The 17,746-nt window shown below is 31.6% G+C and overlaps 1 protein-coding gene across 3 annotated transcripts in view; it reads right to left on the bottom strand.

Moving 5' to 3' along the window:
• LOC127737741 (FERM, ARHGEF and pleckstrin domain-containing protein 2-like) overlaps nt 1-17,746 on the bottom strand; it is a 136,378-nt gene that overhangs the window by 64,497 nt on the left and 54,135 nt on the right. Inside the window, exons 5-12 of one of the 3 annotated variants that reach the window (XM_052248618.1) lie at nt 15,604-15,701; nt 11,752-11,878; nt 9,720-9,807; nt 9,064-9,219; nt 8,044-8,058; nt 4,536-4,696; nt 3,784-3,858; nt 152-456 (exon numbers count right to left, since the gene is read on the bottom strand). In XM_052248618.1, coding sequence (XP_052104578.1) covers nt 152-456; nt 3,784-3,858; nt 4,536-4,696; nt 8,044-8,058; nt 9,064-9,219; nt 9,720-9,807; nt 11,752-11,878; nt 15,604-15,701 — 1,025 coding nt within the window. The remainder of the gene's footprint in view (nt 1-151; nt 457-3,783; nt 3,859-4,535; nt 4,697-8,043; nt 8,059-9,063; nt 9,220-9,719; nt 9,808-11,751; nt 11,879-15,603; nt 15,702-17,746) is intronic. The other 2 variants (XM_052248619.1, XM_052248621.1) reach the window with 2 other exon arrangements.

The raw sequence follows: 17,746 nt of genomic DNA, 5'->3' as shown, positions 1-17,746 counted from the left end.
CTATTTTCTACCTGGTTAAATGTATACATATGAGAGGATAAACCACCACCAGTTAGTGAGAGATCTGATATGTCAGTTGGATTTTGATTGGATGACAAGTTTTGATTATGTACAACTATAGCGTTAGTAATGACTAAGTTAGAATGAGCACCTCTTTCTTCCTCACCTCCGCTGACAAGATACGCCTTCGTGTCAATTGTCCCGTCTGGTGTTGAGCTGTGTTCTGGTTTTGGTGATCCAAGGGAACGGCTACCAGATAGTGAACTGCCAGCACTATGTACATCTACCACTTCAGTTCTGTCATGGGGCGTGTCTGCCCCTGTACTTAAGATATGTGACCCACTGGATGCTGTACTGTTGTGGGTATCAGTGGAATTGTTCAAAGTCATTTTGGCAGAAATTTTAGGTGTGACACTTGTACTACGACTACCTGATGAAATACGACCACTGGTGGACCTGAAACATAGAAAAAATAAATGTAGAAAACATAAATTCAAAGTGAAAAAGACAAATAATTCCATATGAATAACACTATTTTTACTTATTTTACTACATGTATAAATACATATGACCTCTATAACAGGTGAATATTTAGTTATTTCTTCATATATAGTATATTTATTGAAATACCAAGCAATCTCCTAACATGCTGGCGGCATGATATACACATCAAACAATAACTAAGTTCAAATGGTTACAATACACAGTAAGATATGTAACACAGCACTTCGACACGTAATTATGACAATTGCAATAAAAGTTTTTTGAGTTGATACTGCCATGAGACCATCTTTAATTTGATCAAGGATAGCTTAATGATCACTCCTATCAAATTAGAATAAAGAAGACTTTAAAGTTCCAAGGGAGAAGAAATTTTAGAATTGACCGACAAGATTCAACAACTGCCAATTGCTGACAGCTTTTTATCCTGTGTATGGGATACTAAATCTATTTATCCTGAGTAAGGGATACTGAATCTTTTTATCCTGTGTATTGGATACTAAATCTTTTTATCCTGTGTATGGGATACTGAATCTTTTTATCCCGTGTATGGGATACTGAATCTTTTTATCCTGTGTATGGGATACTGAATCTTTTTATCCTGTGTATGGGATACTGAATCTTTTTATCCTGTTTATGGGATACTGAATCTTTTTTAATGGCATTGAATGCATAATTCCGCAACATTATTCCTGTCAAGGTTGGTTCAATATGAAGTTGTGGTTTCAATGGAGAAAATAATAAAGATGGATGCCAAGTGATGGCAATAACTCCTACTGGCCTCATCAACAAGATAAGTTACTCTACTACTCATGACTGAACACACAGATCTCATATAAAATCCTGGTAACTTGGAATATCAAAAAAAAAAAAATTTTCTCTCAAGAAATTAAAGCAAGACATCCATAACAAAAGCTTTAAGGATATCATTACAGAAAGCATGATGCTATCATGTTCTAGCATTATAGCAACACATTACCATGATGTTAAAAGGTCCTTAAGAGAACATTGAAAAGGAAAAGTAATTGTTCTTCCCACCTTCTAACATCCTGGTCACATGAGAAACATATTGAACATTATTACAGTTCACACCACAGAGACAATTGTTTTTTAACATGTGATATCACACTCAGAAAGTAATACACTGCAAGCAAGAAACACTATGATGGGCAATTTCATACTGTGTTAATTTCATTTTGCAATTAATTAAGAGTCTCTTTTCAAGATATTCAATCAAATCTTTCTTTTTGGCTGATAGACTTTTTGATCAAGATCATGTTTTCTTACGCTGTGTATGTCACTACAGTATGCAAACTGTTAAGCCAGTTTTAGAAATAGCCACTTGCACCACAAAGCTAAAACACAGTCAGAAATGTAAAACTTAACAGGGATTCTGCTAATGAGCATGTTAAATAACATGTGCATTCTATTACTTGCAGTTCTTTAATTATTAAAATGCCATGCGCAACATAAAAGGCTTCTCTAAATTTAATGCCTGCAATCAAAACAAATTTTCTGTTATTTTGGACATAAACAATAATGAAAACTTTCACAATCTATGCATAACAGTATGTCCCCAAGAAAAAGAAAAGCAGGACTGAATCAGATAATAAAGAGCTGCGCCATGAGCACATGATTCACCAGTCGCCCTTTTAGTTTTATGATTTAAATGAATTTATAAAGATTAACTAGAAATACTGCCAGCAATGCTCTAATAGACCCCCCCCCCCCTTTCCCAGAAAAAACCCAACATGCACACAGAGTGATACCCATTGACACAAAACATGAATATTTGGCACTATGAGGGCTACCTCATGTTTAAGTAAGTTTGTGGCCTCAATTTTTGATCGTACAAATTTCTACAACCATCCAAATTGTGGAAAAGGGACAGTTTTCAGCAATTTTTTAACGAATAAAGTTCCCTAATTTCACAATTTATCAAAAACAAAAGGGAGTTTATTTCAATAGATATAAACAAGCCACCAAAGTTTTATGAAAACTGTTAAAGCACTTCTGTGTTATTGTCTGAAAATCTGGAAAATCACCCCTTTTTTATGAATAAAATTCCAAAACTCGGAACTAAAATCTAAAATTTATAAAAATCGAAAGTGAGCTTACGTCAATAGATTTAGACAATTCACCAAAGTTTCATGAAAATTGGTAAAAGAATTTTTGAGTTATTGTCCGAAGTGTTGATGGATGGACGGACTTACAGACAGACAAGGGTTAACCTTAATGCCCCCTCCGCTAAGGCGGGGGCACAAAAATAAGTTTTTACTGTAGAAATAAAAGATACAAACAGGGATCCAAACTATCCCACTATTTCAATTTCCAGCAACATCATTTACCAAATTAAGGAGTACATGTATAACTGAAACAAACTTCATGCACTTTAATTCAAACAAAAGAAAGCTATCAACAGAAGCACATGCAATTAAAAATCATATCATGCAAACTCAAAACAAGTTTAGAATTTAAAATTAAGTCTCATTAACTCCATAACATGCTAAAGAGAGTTATTGAAATTTGTCTTTTCCACAACAACTAGGAACTTACTTTCTTTTAATCCTAATATTTGCAAAAGTGGAAAAAAAATAGTGCATTCAGTAAAACCCATGCTCAAAAGATATCATAGTCTCTACAAATTAATGAATGTTTGTGGGAAAATGTATGATCTTTATATATCAAGTAATTACACATTAATCATCAAATGCACTTTAAATCTCCTTTTGATTTATCAAGGGAAAATAGATTTGAGACTAAAATTCTCTTTTTGATCTGAACATGATCTGAAATAAGGCTTGTTTAGATTAGAAGTTTTTCTAACAAAACCATGGTTAATTTAGTTCTTTAATAATCTTAATTACTTCCCCTTTCAGAGCATTTATAAAAACATTTATCAATCCAAAAAATGTCTGTATTGATAAAAAATTTGTTCTAGAACTTAAAAATAAAACTATTTTAATTTGTTTATTTAAATTAATAAGCCCCACATATAAATGCATTGCTTCATCAAAATTTGCAAATTGCAGTAACAGTTGGAACTTATCATTTGCAGTCATTTGTAATTCAAGATGGGGAAAGACTACCATGTTATCTTGCATAAAGGAGATCAAAAATCAAAATTACTGTATTGAGTCTGACAGAATATATAACAAAAAACCTCTAACCAAGAACTTTAAGGAATGTAAATTGCATGCATAGAAATATCTACAGAAGACATGCCTATATATATACTATCCTAATTACTATACAATGACAGAAATTATTTAAACAACAAACCTTTGAAACGATGGACTCTTGACACAAGTTTCTCTGACATATGTCATCAACTGTTTCTGTGTTCTACCACTATATCTGAAATACACAAGAATGCACACATTAGAATGTCTCACCTGCTAGAACTAAAGTCTTTGAGATAAAAGACTTACTACATGTATCAAGAACTTTACATTGATCAATAAACCATGAAAATGAGATTTACATATTACTCACAGTAAATGAGAAACTGACCTAAGCAAAAAACTTTATGTAGATCACTGAACAGTGAAAATGATGTCAAGGTCAGGTGATCCCTATGTATACACTAAACGAAATATGAAGTTATTACTGACAGTAACTGAGATTCACATGACTTTTGATAAAGGTGGTTCGGGGTTGAAAATAAATTCCCACCCCTTTTCAAAATTGGATTTAAGACCTGCTTGTTTAAAATTCAACTAAAATGTGTACATAGTAAATGCTGACTATCAAATAAGTTTCAGTGACAAAGATAAAAGAAAAAATGTATTCAAAATATGTTTTACATACAGTCTAATCTAATGAAATAATTTGCTTTCTTCCCTAACATATTCAAAAAAAAAAAGAAACTGAAAAATCAATTTAGACAAAAAACTATCATAGTCTTAAAATTCCATAAAAATAACTGTTTCCTTAATATGAATATCACTTACTGTATATGAACTAAATACAATTTTTCCATTTTCAAATTAAATTTAAGGCGATAAACATGCTTTTCCTCAGTTAAATTTTACCTAAAAGATGATCCTCTACTGACTAGCTTGGTTTTATTTCGTGGTATTTTCTTGATCATGTGACAGCGAAAAAATGCATGGTGCTCTATACACTGCTTCCAGTAGTTCTTGCTTTCATCTCGACTTTCAAAGAAAAATTCCACTGTGTCTTTATAATATCCCTATAATAAAATTCAAAACATTATTAAGTTATTAATGGACCGTCTTAGTGACAAAGTCAAAGGTTGGTGAGCACTTCAGCTTCCTCCACCAATATGAACTGGCCACCACAAAATAGGCAACAGTGCTGAGAATGGTGCTAAACATCAATCAATCAATATTGACAAAGTTCCCCCAAAAATAAATTAAAGAAAGGAACAAACACAACAGTCAAAAGGACAAGTGGTAATCATGTGATACATTCACCAAACTCTAATACAAGCTTGCATATCATATAAAATTACAAAGGGACATAACTGAAGAACGGTAAAGTGAAGCTACCCAAATTTGTACTTGATCTGAGTTTTGTGGTAATAAGTATAGTGAATAAGTGTCATAAAATTTGGTTGAGGCAAACTCAAGTTAAAGAATGGAAACGAAAAATTCAGCAATTTTTCTATTTGTAATGGGGCATAACTCTAGAACAATAAAAGTGACATCCCAATAGTTCAAACTTGATCGGTATTTTGTGGTAATAAGCATTGTGTATAAGTTTCATAAAATTTGGTTGAGGCAAACTAAAGTTAGAGAACAGAAACGGAAAATTTAGCAATTTTTCCATTTGTAAAGGGACATAACTCTAGAACGGTTAAGATGATGCCACCAAAATTCAAACTTGATCTGTGTTTTGTGGTAATAAGCATTGCGTATAAGTTTCATAACATTTGGTTGAGACAAACTAACTTTGGGACGCAAGTACAGACAGACAAGGGTAAAACATAATGCCCCCTCCACTACGGCGGGGGCATAAAAATTTGAGAAACATGAACATTAGATAATGTTGAAGATGTTACAATATAAACAGAGCCAAAATATCAAGGTTTTGAACTATGCATGAATACTTTACATACCAATTCTTGCATCAGGTGTGAGAACCTTAGTAAGTATTACACCCTTTTTAGATAAGTGCAATGCAAAGAATATATTTAAGCCTTGTGCTACAGTAACAGATGCTTTGCTATCTTGTAGAGTTATCAAATTTTGATGGAAATATTACATATAAAATAATTATTTTGACTGGAAATTTTTCAAATGTTTTCAATTTGCTAGAATGCTTTATAACTATTTAATCTAGAGGCTCCAAGGAGCATGAATGGTTTTACTGACTTCAATGCTAATCAGTTAACAATTGAGAAAATATTTCACAATACCAAACAAATGAATGACTCAAGCAAAGCTTGAATGTTTCAAAATGGCCTGGCACATATAAAGTAAGAGTTTTAAAGTCTGTTAATGACATCTTTATGCAGCAGTAAAATGGATGAAACACAGAATATTGTGTAATTTCTGAAAGAGACCGCCTCACAGTACTTCTACATAATTTAACTCCTTTTATGCCAAATTAAAAGGAAAAGTAAGGCACATCATAATAGTATCTCCAAAGTAAACAAGAGTGCACATGCTGAAATGTCTTGCCTGTTTAACTTATCATTGAATTCATGTTGAAAGTCTATAATATGAAGGTTTTACTATAAGCATCGCATAAACTAAACATTATCAATAATCTATGATAATGAGGTCACTGTCAGATGAACCATGCCAGACAGACATGTACACCTTACAATCATTCTACACACCACATATAGTTGACCTATTGCTTATAGTATCTGATAAACTGGCAAAATCATGAAAACTTAATATTGACCAATGAACCATGAAAATAAGGTCAAATAAGGTCAAAGTCATATGAAAATTGCCAGACAGACATGTACACCTTACAATCATCCCATTCACAAAATATAGTGGCCCTATTGCTTATAGTATCTGATAAACTGACAAAATCATGAAAACTTAACATTGACCAATGAACCATGAAAATGAGGTCACGGTCATATGAAACTGCCAGATAGACATGTACACGTTACAATCATTCCATACACAAAATATAGTTGACCTACTGCTTGTTGTATCTGAAATATTGACTTGACCTACTGCTTGTTGTATCTGAAATATTGACTTGACCACGTACACTTAACCTTGATCACTGATCCATAAAATGAGGTTGAAGTTAGGTGAACCCTATCTGACAGTTATGTTGACCTTGCAAAAAACCCATATACCAAAATTAGGTATCCAATTAATGACAAAAAGTGACTTTTACACTGACAAAAAAACTATAACATTTTTCATGCATTCACTGAACCATGAAAATGAGGTCAAGGACAATGGACATGTGACAAACGGAAACTTTGTAACATAAGGTATCTGCATACAAGTTATGAAGCATCCAGTTCTTCTAACTTACGAAATATAAAGATTTATACAAATAGTTTACGCTGTCGCTGCCTGATTGTAATCCCTATGTCTCGCATTCTGCAACTTTCATCACAGGAGAGACAAAAATCTGGACAAACATTATGATTTTCTCTGGAATAGCATCTTTGAATATAGTGTTTCACGTAACTTGGGATCCTGAATGCTTACATTTGTATATTTCTATTAAAGTTGCCAAAAATGATAACAGCCGTACCGTAAGCTACTCCAATGTTTGTTATGTCTCATCAGCATTACAATAAAAATACAGTTCAAGATAAAAAATAGTGCTAACTAAATCAAATTTGGATCCCAATTATTTTAGTTTTACAGAGTACAAGACTTCTGGAATAAATAATGTCTAAAATAGTCAAACTTAAGATCTGGATAACCTCCCTTTTTATAGAGAAAAAAGCCACAACAAAACAGACACATACTGAAGCTAAAATGCAAAAGCACAGGATTTGTAAACTACTTTCAAGTAATTTGACAAATTCAAGGGAGATAACTAATATATCAATTTTCTGAAACTAAAATCGAGGACACAAAAACATAAGACAAAGCCAACACAATGCTTTAGGTGAGCTCATTAATGATTCTGAACATGCACTATCAATACTACATAAAGTCAATCACTGCACTGGACAACAAAAAATCATAACAACAATCATGCATGTCCAACATTCTTGAAAATTTGTGACAAGTTATTTACAAAATAGAAATATTATTTTTGTCTTTAATTATAAGTAATTTAATTTATATTGTTGATGTTAAGTTTACTATAATTCACCAAAGCATGTTCTAAATTCCAGTTGAATTATTTGATTATGGTCCATCATTAAATAAAATATATACTTCTATGTATGGGAATACAATATGAATTATATAAATTTCTATAAAATAAATAAAATATTTCAGAATACAACATCTATGAATTCTTCAAGTTATGTGATATTTGCTTGGCTGAATTGCTATCTCTAAACCATGTCCCTTTGTTATACATTATGAGAGAGGGTTTGACAAAAACAAAAGCCAAGCTTATCTTTACTTTTCTCACCTTAGCTTTTCCTGGCTGAAAACAAAAAGTAGATATCTGAAATAAAATCTATTCTATCTTTTTTCAATCAATGTCACCTCAAGAAGAAAAAAAAAAAAATTCCCCTTTACTATGATGCAAGAAGGAATTTGGCTATGAATGCAATTAATTGAACTTCATTGAAATATATCTAAATAAACTTAACCCCTATTCAAAATAATCTTTATCTAGCCATTCTTCCCAAAATTTTTAAGAATAAAATCCGTTAAATAACTAACACACAAAAAAAAATGTTGACAGACCTGTGGATTTATTTTATTACCATGGACATGTATTATGAAAACCAAGCAGTGACATTGACCAAAACTGTGAAATTTATTATAAATGTGCACATGTGAAAACCATCAACACTGAATAAATACATTATAAAAAATCACATGAAAACTGCATATCAATGTGATACAAAGCAATAAACAGTATACCAAAGGTGTCAACTCTTAATGTGAAACAAACCAACAAACAGTACACCAAGGTGTCAACTTTCCAAGTTTCAGAGGGAGCCTTCCAATATATTTTGAACATTTGAAATCTCCTTCTGCAGACCAGTCTCCGGTCAGGAGATCAAAATACCTTCTTTGGAGAGAAAAGTCTTCCAATATCCCTCTTATTTGACTCTATTAAAATAGTTGTGTGAACCATAAAAAGTCAAATCAAGTTAAAACATTGTTGTTTACATAATATAGAGCAATCTAATATATTGTTTTGTGGGATTCATTTTATGAATAACTGGATCCATTTAAATGTTGTATCATAAGAATTTCTTGAACTTCAAAATTTCAAAAAACATCATTGAAAACATTGTGGGTTCTAAACCAAATGTCTCAATAATAATTTCCTTTGAAGGAGATGTCCTACTTTGAAAGTTTGAAAAGTTGACACCTATGACAAAACTTTTCAAAAGTGCATTCATTAAAATCCATCATAATCCAATTAAAGAGAACTTTGGATAAATCAGTCGTATCTAACTCTTCAATGACTTACATAGGTATCTGGATGTAGCTTAATAAGGAATTTCTTCCTTTTAAAGCTTAGTTTTCTTATCTTTGCCCAGGAAAATGTGTTGATTTTAGTATTATTCTGGAACACTAAAATGCCCATGTGCGCTACAGCAAGGTAAAGAGCTACACCTTCATGATCCTGAAAAATAACATGATTGTTTTTAATACCAGCTACCTAGACCTGACAGTCAAAAAGAAATGTAACATAAACCATAATGAAACCGTTCATGCATGTGATTTGTAAAACCATTTAAGTGCAAGTAAATTTCTCTATGCAAAATGTATGTATATGTCCTCCTGATGGTTTCCCTCTCCTTTGAATTATCATTTTGAAAACCTTTTTGTTTTTAGATTTTGCATGAACGTTTAGCTTTTTGGTGAAGCTGTAGTTTTGATGCTTTTTTTTTCTTGTTTTCAATTTTATTCTTGTTACATTTACTCTGACTTTTTACAGCATTCATTTCTGTACATTACTACTAATAAAAATAACACTTTATAACTTTGGTGGGTCTGAAGTCAGGAATGCTGAATCCAAAAACTTTAACATCAAGGATGTATTATTACTTGAATACATAGAGAGCTGAAGGAGGAAAACTTATTACTTCTTATAAGCTATTGGAAGATGAGTTTGTTACTAACCTTGGCAGCATTCAGTCTGATACCATATGTTTCTACCTTCCTGGCAACATCTACTAGGCTAGCTTCTGCTTCTGCAGGTGTTTCCCCACTAAAATATGTTAATGTTAATCATAGTTATTTACATATCTTAACTTTTGGCTCTGCCTCTGCAGGTGTTTCCCCACTAAAATATGTTAATGTTACAGCCGATTTCATTGAGTGTGTAGGCAAAGGTAATATCTTTGGTTAGCTTGCTTGTTAGCTGAACCGTGAAGTCATTATTAGGTGAGGTATACTACCCTCCTTTCGAAGTAGCCTTGTCCAACAGACAGATAGATTGGTTGTCTGTCGGACTTGTCTACTCTTAAAGGAGGGTAGTTTACCTAACCTAATAATGACTTCACGGTTCAGCTAGCAAGCAAGCTAACCAAAGATATTACCTTTACCTACACACTCAATGAAATCGGCTGTAATCATAGTTATTTACATATCTTAACTTTTGGCTCTGCCTCTACAGGTGTTTCCCCACTAAAATATGTTAATGTTAATCATAGTTATTTACATATCTTAACTTTGGGCTCTGCCTCTGCAGGTGTTTCCCCACTAAAATATGTTAATGTTAATCATAGTTATTTACATATCTCAACTTTGGGCTCTGCCTCTGCAGGTGTTTCCCCACTAAAATATGTTAATGTTAATCATAGTTATTTACATATCTTAACTTTTGGCTCTGCCTCTGCAGGTGTTTCCCCACTAAAATATGTTAATATTAATCATAGTTATTTACATATCTCAACTTTGGGCTCTGCCTCTGCAGGTGTTTCCCCACTAAAATATGTTAATGTTAATCATAGTTATTTACATATCTTAACTTTTGGCTCTGCCTCTACAGGTGTTTCCCCACTAAAATATGTTAATGTTAATCATAGTTATTTACATATCTTAACTTTGGGCTCTGCCTCTGCAGGTGTTTCCCCACTAAAATATGTTAATGTTAATCATAGTTATTTACATATCTTAACTTTTGGCTCTGCCTCTGCAGGTGTTTCCCCACTAAAATATGTTAATGTTAATCATAGTTATTTACATATCTTAACTTTGGGCTCTGCCTCTGCAGGTGTTTCCCCACTAAAATATGTTAATGTTAATCATAGTTATTTACATATCTTAACTTTTGGCTCTGCCTCAGAGTTGAATTTGGTAAAAGGATGATACCAAGTTGATATGGAATGGAAAACAAAATGTAACTAACTAGAGGATAGTGATCAGAGCCATTACAGAGGGACAGCTTAAGTAAAAAATATAACTATGATGCAAATTAGAACTAATCTTAGAATTTATCAGTCTTATTCTATTCAAACATAGGTTAGAAACACAGAAGGCACACCCTAAAGCACCACTAATGCATACCAAAGCCCCAAGGGGTTTAACAGTTAGAGAGCTTAAGTCATTTTTGTACATAATCACAGGGGTGACTAAGTTGAACTAAGTTTTAGACAATGAATTTTACTGTACTGTTTTCTTCCTTGCACACTTCAAACCTTGTAGTAGTGAGGAATAATCATGCCAAGTTTCATTTCAATGGGTTTGAATGTTAGAGAGCTGAAAATTTTTTGTACAAATGCACAGGGGTGACTAAGTTTTAGACCATGGCTTTTATTTGCATGGTTTCATCCTTATATGCGACAAGAAGTGTGAAAAAATCTTGTCAAGCTTCATTACCTAACTTCAAGGGGTTTGGTAGTTAGAGAGCATAAATGATTTGGGGCAGACAGACGCACTACAAACTAATTACAGTAGGTCTTTCACCAATAACATGTAATTATATGTAAATAAGTGAAATTTTTTTCTTAGAATCAGATTTATAAATGAATCTCCAGTCCGCATTTAGACCAACATTCTATATAAAACATCTGTTTGTATGTGTGTTACTTTTTTTGGAGGAGTTTGGTGTTGGTGGTTGATGTGGTTTGATGTACTTTCCTGCATATTTATTGATTCTCGTTATCTATTTTATGTATTATTTGCAGTTCACATCTCTATTCAAACTTACATGTGTTGTTTATGATATTCCATAACTTTCTTCAGTAGACCTTCAGACTGCCTTGGAATAAATTGTGGCATGCTCATCAAATAGGTATGGTCCATGTATTCTTCTATGATATAATCTCCCAACTCAGCTAAAATTAATAAGACATCGTAAATAATTATCCTTATTACTTAAAACTCTTTCACAATTACTTGGATTTCACATCATATTGCATGTGCTTTACTAATAAAACATTTGATTTGATCTGATGCTTTACAATTTGCATAGAATTAATAAACCAATTTTGGGTTCCTTTTTATGATTGAGTTACACTGGTTGAAACCAAATTCTTTAAGTTCTGAAAGAGAGAAATACCATTCAACAACATCAACCTCCAAACCTAATATAAATTGTTCTCTTTAAACATGCAAATAAAACTTAAATTGAAAATTTCATTTACAGTGGGTATAGTAAAAATTTGAAATACTGGCAAGCAGGAGGTGGCTGAGAAGCCAAACTGAAATCCCATAAAAACTTTTAAAATTTTGAAACTTGGAAATCAAACAACTTATCAATTTAAAGGCCATCCCCAAATATTAAATCTTTCCTCGAAGCAGTATTTAAGAAAATTATTGTAAAGGTTTTCAATTCAATCTAGATATGATAGATGTACAGGAAATGTCACACTATTATGTGGATACAGCATAAAACTAATCTTTGAATCAAACTGAATCAGACTTTCTATCTGACAGCTTTTTATGCTTTGATATTTGTGTTTCTATGATTAATTCAAATTCTATTAACCATTTGTGAACTCTGAATATAGAGAAAAGTAGCTTATCACAGAAAAAAATGTGCAAAATGTGTTGTATTTAGGCCCTGGTAGAACGGCCTGTTTAATGTATGTTCAATGTGAAGAGCTTTGTACATAGAATGTGTTGTCCATCATAAAAATTTCACTAAATCTGTAAAAAAAACACTTGACAATGATCTGTGCACCTTATCCATTTCATATACTGCCTTTATTTTCATCTGTAGGATAGTATGTGGTTCAAATATATGCCAGTTGAGACTAAAACTACATGCAAGTTTTCCATTGAAAAGTGAAAAAACTGTGCGTCAGACCATACTGTCTGCAAAAAAAGTTGAATGCAAGAGTCCTTTTGCAATTAGACTTCTTGTATCATGACATCTTAGCATAGAAATGAGCAAAAAGTAACAAATTTCCATTTCTTATAGCTTCTGTATGCATTTTTATATGTAAATATGTGCTACGGCCTAAATTGACACTAAATAATGTTCAGTCTTACATAGCCTAAGATCATTTTATACTCATTTGGTATGCTTTTTGTAACTTTTCTTTCCATTTAAAGTACATTTAATATATATGAAAGAATAATTTATGGTAAAAAACTTCAAAAACTTCAAATTGGTTGAAAAAAAATGCATGTTTATGTAAGGCTCCCCTTAATTCGAAAATCTCTATTTTCAGGCACAGGCTCATATAAATTTGACTTTTGAATAATTGTAACAAATCTGATAAACCAAATGAGTGGTCAGTTGCTTTAAATACTTAATATATTATATTTAAGAGCATTTCAAAAGCAAATTTTTGCAATATTTAAATTTTTTAAGCCCAAATCTTGATAGTTGAAATTATTTGATTTAAACGTCAAAATTAAACATTCAAATTTCAATATTAAAATTGCCATAGTTTCTATAATATATATCCTATGGCCATGAAACTTGGCAAACTATCTTATAATTGCCTAAGCTTAGGTCATGCAAAGTTTAATTAGAATTGGTCAAGTCTTTCTATACTATTAGGTCCGAGGACACAGTTATCGTCCTTCGATTTTCGTTGTCTACAAATATAGTCCCTAGTGTGGACAGTGTATAACTTGCAAATTTTTTTCATACACTTTCCAAATTTATTTCTTTATATTTAATGCATGAAATATTAAGTAAGGGGATGAAATTACATGTTAAAAAAATTTGGGTGCTGAATCTTTATGTTAAGTAGTGATTAGGTCCAGTTTAAAAAGGTCAAAAATTAGTATGTCTGAAGCTGTCAAACTGAATTTTAGACCCCCTTTACATAGAATTGTCAATATTTTGAGTTAGAGCTGGTAGACTTTTCTACAATTTTGATATTATTTGTCCCAATAGTAGTACACTACACTGTAAAAATCTTTTTGAGATAGAGCAGGTGCGATTTTTTTAATTTGACTTTATTGTCTAAAAGAAATGCACTACGAAATAACTGTGTTCTCGGGCCAAAAGGATGGCAAACAATACTACTGAGATAAATAGCTTTCTGTCTAATGGTGTCAAGATAGTTTTTTTTTATTTTAAGTAGAAGTTAAGACATGTTTTGTTAATTATATGACTAATAATTATCCCATAAAAAACTTGGAAATTAAGTTGGTCCAAGGTTATATTCTTTATTCTACTGCAAATATATTGGCAGTAATACAAACATCTTATTTTTATCAAGAAGAAAATGGTTAGATCTTTCGGTCTGATTTAATTATGCAATTACAATTTGAAACAGTGCTAAAACTTAATTGAGAATTATAACATTAACATAAATGTTATATTATAACATTAACATAAATGTTTTAAATGATCCATATATCCATCTCTAAGGTAGCAGGCCCCAATATGTATGGAAATCAACAGGAGGCAGAAGTAAAAGGCCTTTAATCTAAATATTTCCTGATAACAGCTTTGTGTACTGTAATGCAAATTATATCAAATTGAACTTTTTCTTTGTATTTTCTCTAAACTTATGCATATTTATTGTGTCAAGTTGAGATATATTGTACATTTCATACTTTTTGTAATATCTACTGTAAATTCAGAAATTATTGCATGCATTTATTATTGCGATTTTTAAAGAATGAACAAAGATGTGAGATTAATTATTGCGATTTCAGATAAACCTGCATACAGATATATGTATTAGATATAATAATGCAAGTTCTTATTATTGTGATTCCCACCCAGTCGCATTATTCCCATTAATAAAAACCTCCCAATAATTTCTGAATTAACAGTAACATGTAATTGTTTTCTATTCTTTTTAGTCTTAACTCTTTCACTAAAATCCTTTGTAAAATGGAATGCAAAATATATATATAACAAGAATGTATCCATAGTACACAGATGCCCCATTCGCGCTTTCATTTTCTATGTTGAGTGAACCATGAAATTGGGTCAAAACACTTACTTGGTATTAAATTAGAAGGGAACATGTGTACTAAGTTTCAAGTTGATTGGACTTCAACTTCATCAATATGGACGAACGGACGCACAGACCGAAAAACATAATGCCCCTCTACTATCGTAGGTGGGGCAAAAAAATATATATAAATATATTCTACATATATTGTTTTGATTTCCAATTGAAAAAATATGATCTGTAAACAAGAATTGTTTTCATGGTCTTATTTGGGAATGATTATTGGCCATACAGATATATCATATTAATTAGCCTCATGGATCTAATATACTGTCCTTTTGATCTAAATGATTTTAAATCATTTATTTATTAAGACTTGCTACTCAGTTCAGCTGTTCAGCATATTTGCCAATCCAATGACAGGCCTAACATGCTTACTGCTTGTATTTGTTATTTAGCTTTTGTTTTCATCTTTTAGTCAAAGATGTTTGTCTATAATTTCAAATCATATAAATTAAAGGAATATGTATGTATTCCGACAGGAAACCAACAATAAGAAGTATGAGCATGAACATCTCTTTCTTGTATGGTGTGAGGACACTGTCATTACTGAAAACTATCCTTTTTAATTTTACAGATGATTTTTTTTTATCATTTTTGAAAAGCCGACTGTGAAGTTACATTTTACTCACCTTGAACAATATAGGATGCTAGAAGTGCTGCAGTATTCTCACTACAAACCATTTGTCCAACAGATAAATCTTTTTTTACCTGTAATGCAAATAAGTACCTGAAAAATAGAAAAAAAGATGCAGAAAAAATGTGCAACAAATAATATTCTTTAGGTAAGTTGCTTTCTTAGTATATATATAGTTTTTTTCAAAGAGGTATCAGACATATCTATAGTTATATTATACAGTAACACTACATTTAGGTGGAGTGCACTTATTGTGTACAGCTTTTCTATAACAGAAGCTTTAGTCTGTTTGTAATTCATTCTACTTGTAAATATATACTTATGGTATTGTATATCCATGCTGCCTATTATACAAGGTACTGATTTTTGTTTCATTCTCTAATGTTCTATGTAGTAGTTTTGTATTCGTTATCTTTGTTTGGCCATGGTGTTAGCTTCTTATCTTTTGACTTGATATCTTCTCCCTTTTTTTATGTACATTTTGTTATTCCACTGATCAATATTAAAAAGGGAAGGGCTAGACAAAAAAATACAAGTTTAACCCCTCCAAATCTTCTATTGCCTGTCCAAAGTCAAGAACCTTGTCAGTGGTTGTTTTTAGGTATATATTCCTATATTTTTGTCATTTAGATAATTTGTTGTGGAAGGAATATTGCTAATGGTCTATCAAATTTTAACAACTTTGCTGGACTTGGGACAGTGAACAGCTTGTAAATATTGTATAGACTAATTGTTGAACACCATATGTTAACCTCAATGTGTCTTTTTTCTGTGTTGTTGGGTTGCAGTCTCATTGACAGATTCCTCACATCTCCATTTGTTCATACCACAAAAAACTTTTCTAAGGACAAGACTATTGACAAGCAATTTCCACAAAAAGTCTAGTATCCACTGGTCATTTTCCCACCTTTTTATAGAATTTTTTTAAAAGTTTTGCATAGTTTCGACAAACTAAATGGAGGAGACCTTTAAATCTGCACAGGATCTAGGTAATTGGTACTCAAATTCGTTTTTCTTAGCCCTATAGTTTATGTAACAGACCATGTATAACCATTATGGTCTTGCAAATATTTTTTGCCTTTTCTGTATTCCTATTCTTGACTAAATCAAGGCATGTAATTTATATTTCCAACCATAATTTTATGACTTTATTTTAAACTATATTGTGCTAAAAGTGCCATTCTGAAACCAATTGCTCACATTACAATCAAGTCCTATAAACATCTAGACTTCTCCAAATATGTTTAAATCCCAATGAATTGATAATAAAGCAGTAAATAAGACTACCAATCAATGAAAGACAAATCAGGGTCTGAAGGTTTAAGAATCTAATGAACAAATAGTCTAAGTTAGCAGAAAATAACAAGTGTGAATATCAATGAAATAATCACTTTTTAAGAACAGTACTGCAAGAAAAACAAGATTTGTATTTTCTAAATTAAATGATAAACTTTACATGTGGTACTTGAAAACAAAAATAAAACATTGTATATGAAGCAGAACATCCATAAAATCCTCCTATGGAAGCCCCTTTAAAAGGAAAATAAATGCAAATTGGTTGCCATTGATTAGAATGGTTTGCTACAGAACTGTGTATTCAATTTGTTTCACATTAACAATTTGCATTTACATACAAGGTCGATTAGAACCTTGTGTGGTAAGATGCCTGCTACAATTTCTCACATTTGTTTCTCCAGTATGTATATTCATATATATTCCAGTAGCTCAGGTCATAACACTTTTGGGATTACTGATGTTTGCAAATGTTGTATTCAATTATATTTTGTTATAAAATAAGGAGATTACACCAAGGGCATAACATAATAAATATCTATTCAGTAAATGCATGTTTACTCTAAGTACCTTTAATCAGTCTCTTTCATATATTTTTCTATTATGTACCAACTAAGTACCTATTCATGTTACAGTACAACAAACTTACTGTAGCAGTTTTTATAATCCAGACCTTATGTCTTTATCAATAAACTGCATACAATAGCTTCCTATAGATCTCCAATATATAACAAATAAATAAATTCAGTGTGTTTTTTTAATAAACAAGAGTGCACACCCTGAAATGTCATTCAATCTTAACATTTATCAATGATCCATGTAAATAAGGTCAAGGTCAGATAGAC

The sequence above is a fragment of the Mytilus californianus genome, unplaced genomic scaffold, assembly GCF_021869535.1.
Source record: "Mytilus californianus isolate M0D057914Y unplaced genomic scaffold, xbMytCali1.0.p SCAF_4, whole genome shotgun sequence".
In the NCBI taxonomy this organism is placed as follows: Eukaryota; Metazoa; Mollusca; class Bivalvia; order Mytilida; family Mytilidae; genus Mytilus; species Mytilus californianus.
The sequence above is the reverse complement of the archived record's forward strand: the minus strand, read 5'-3'. Positions and strand labels throughout refer to the sequence as shown.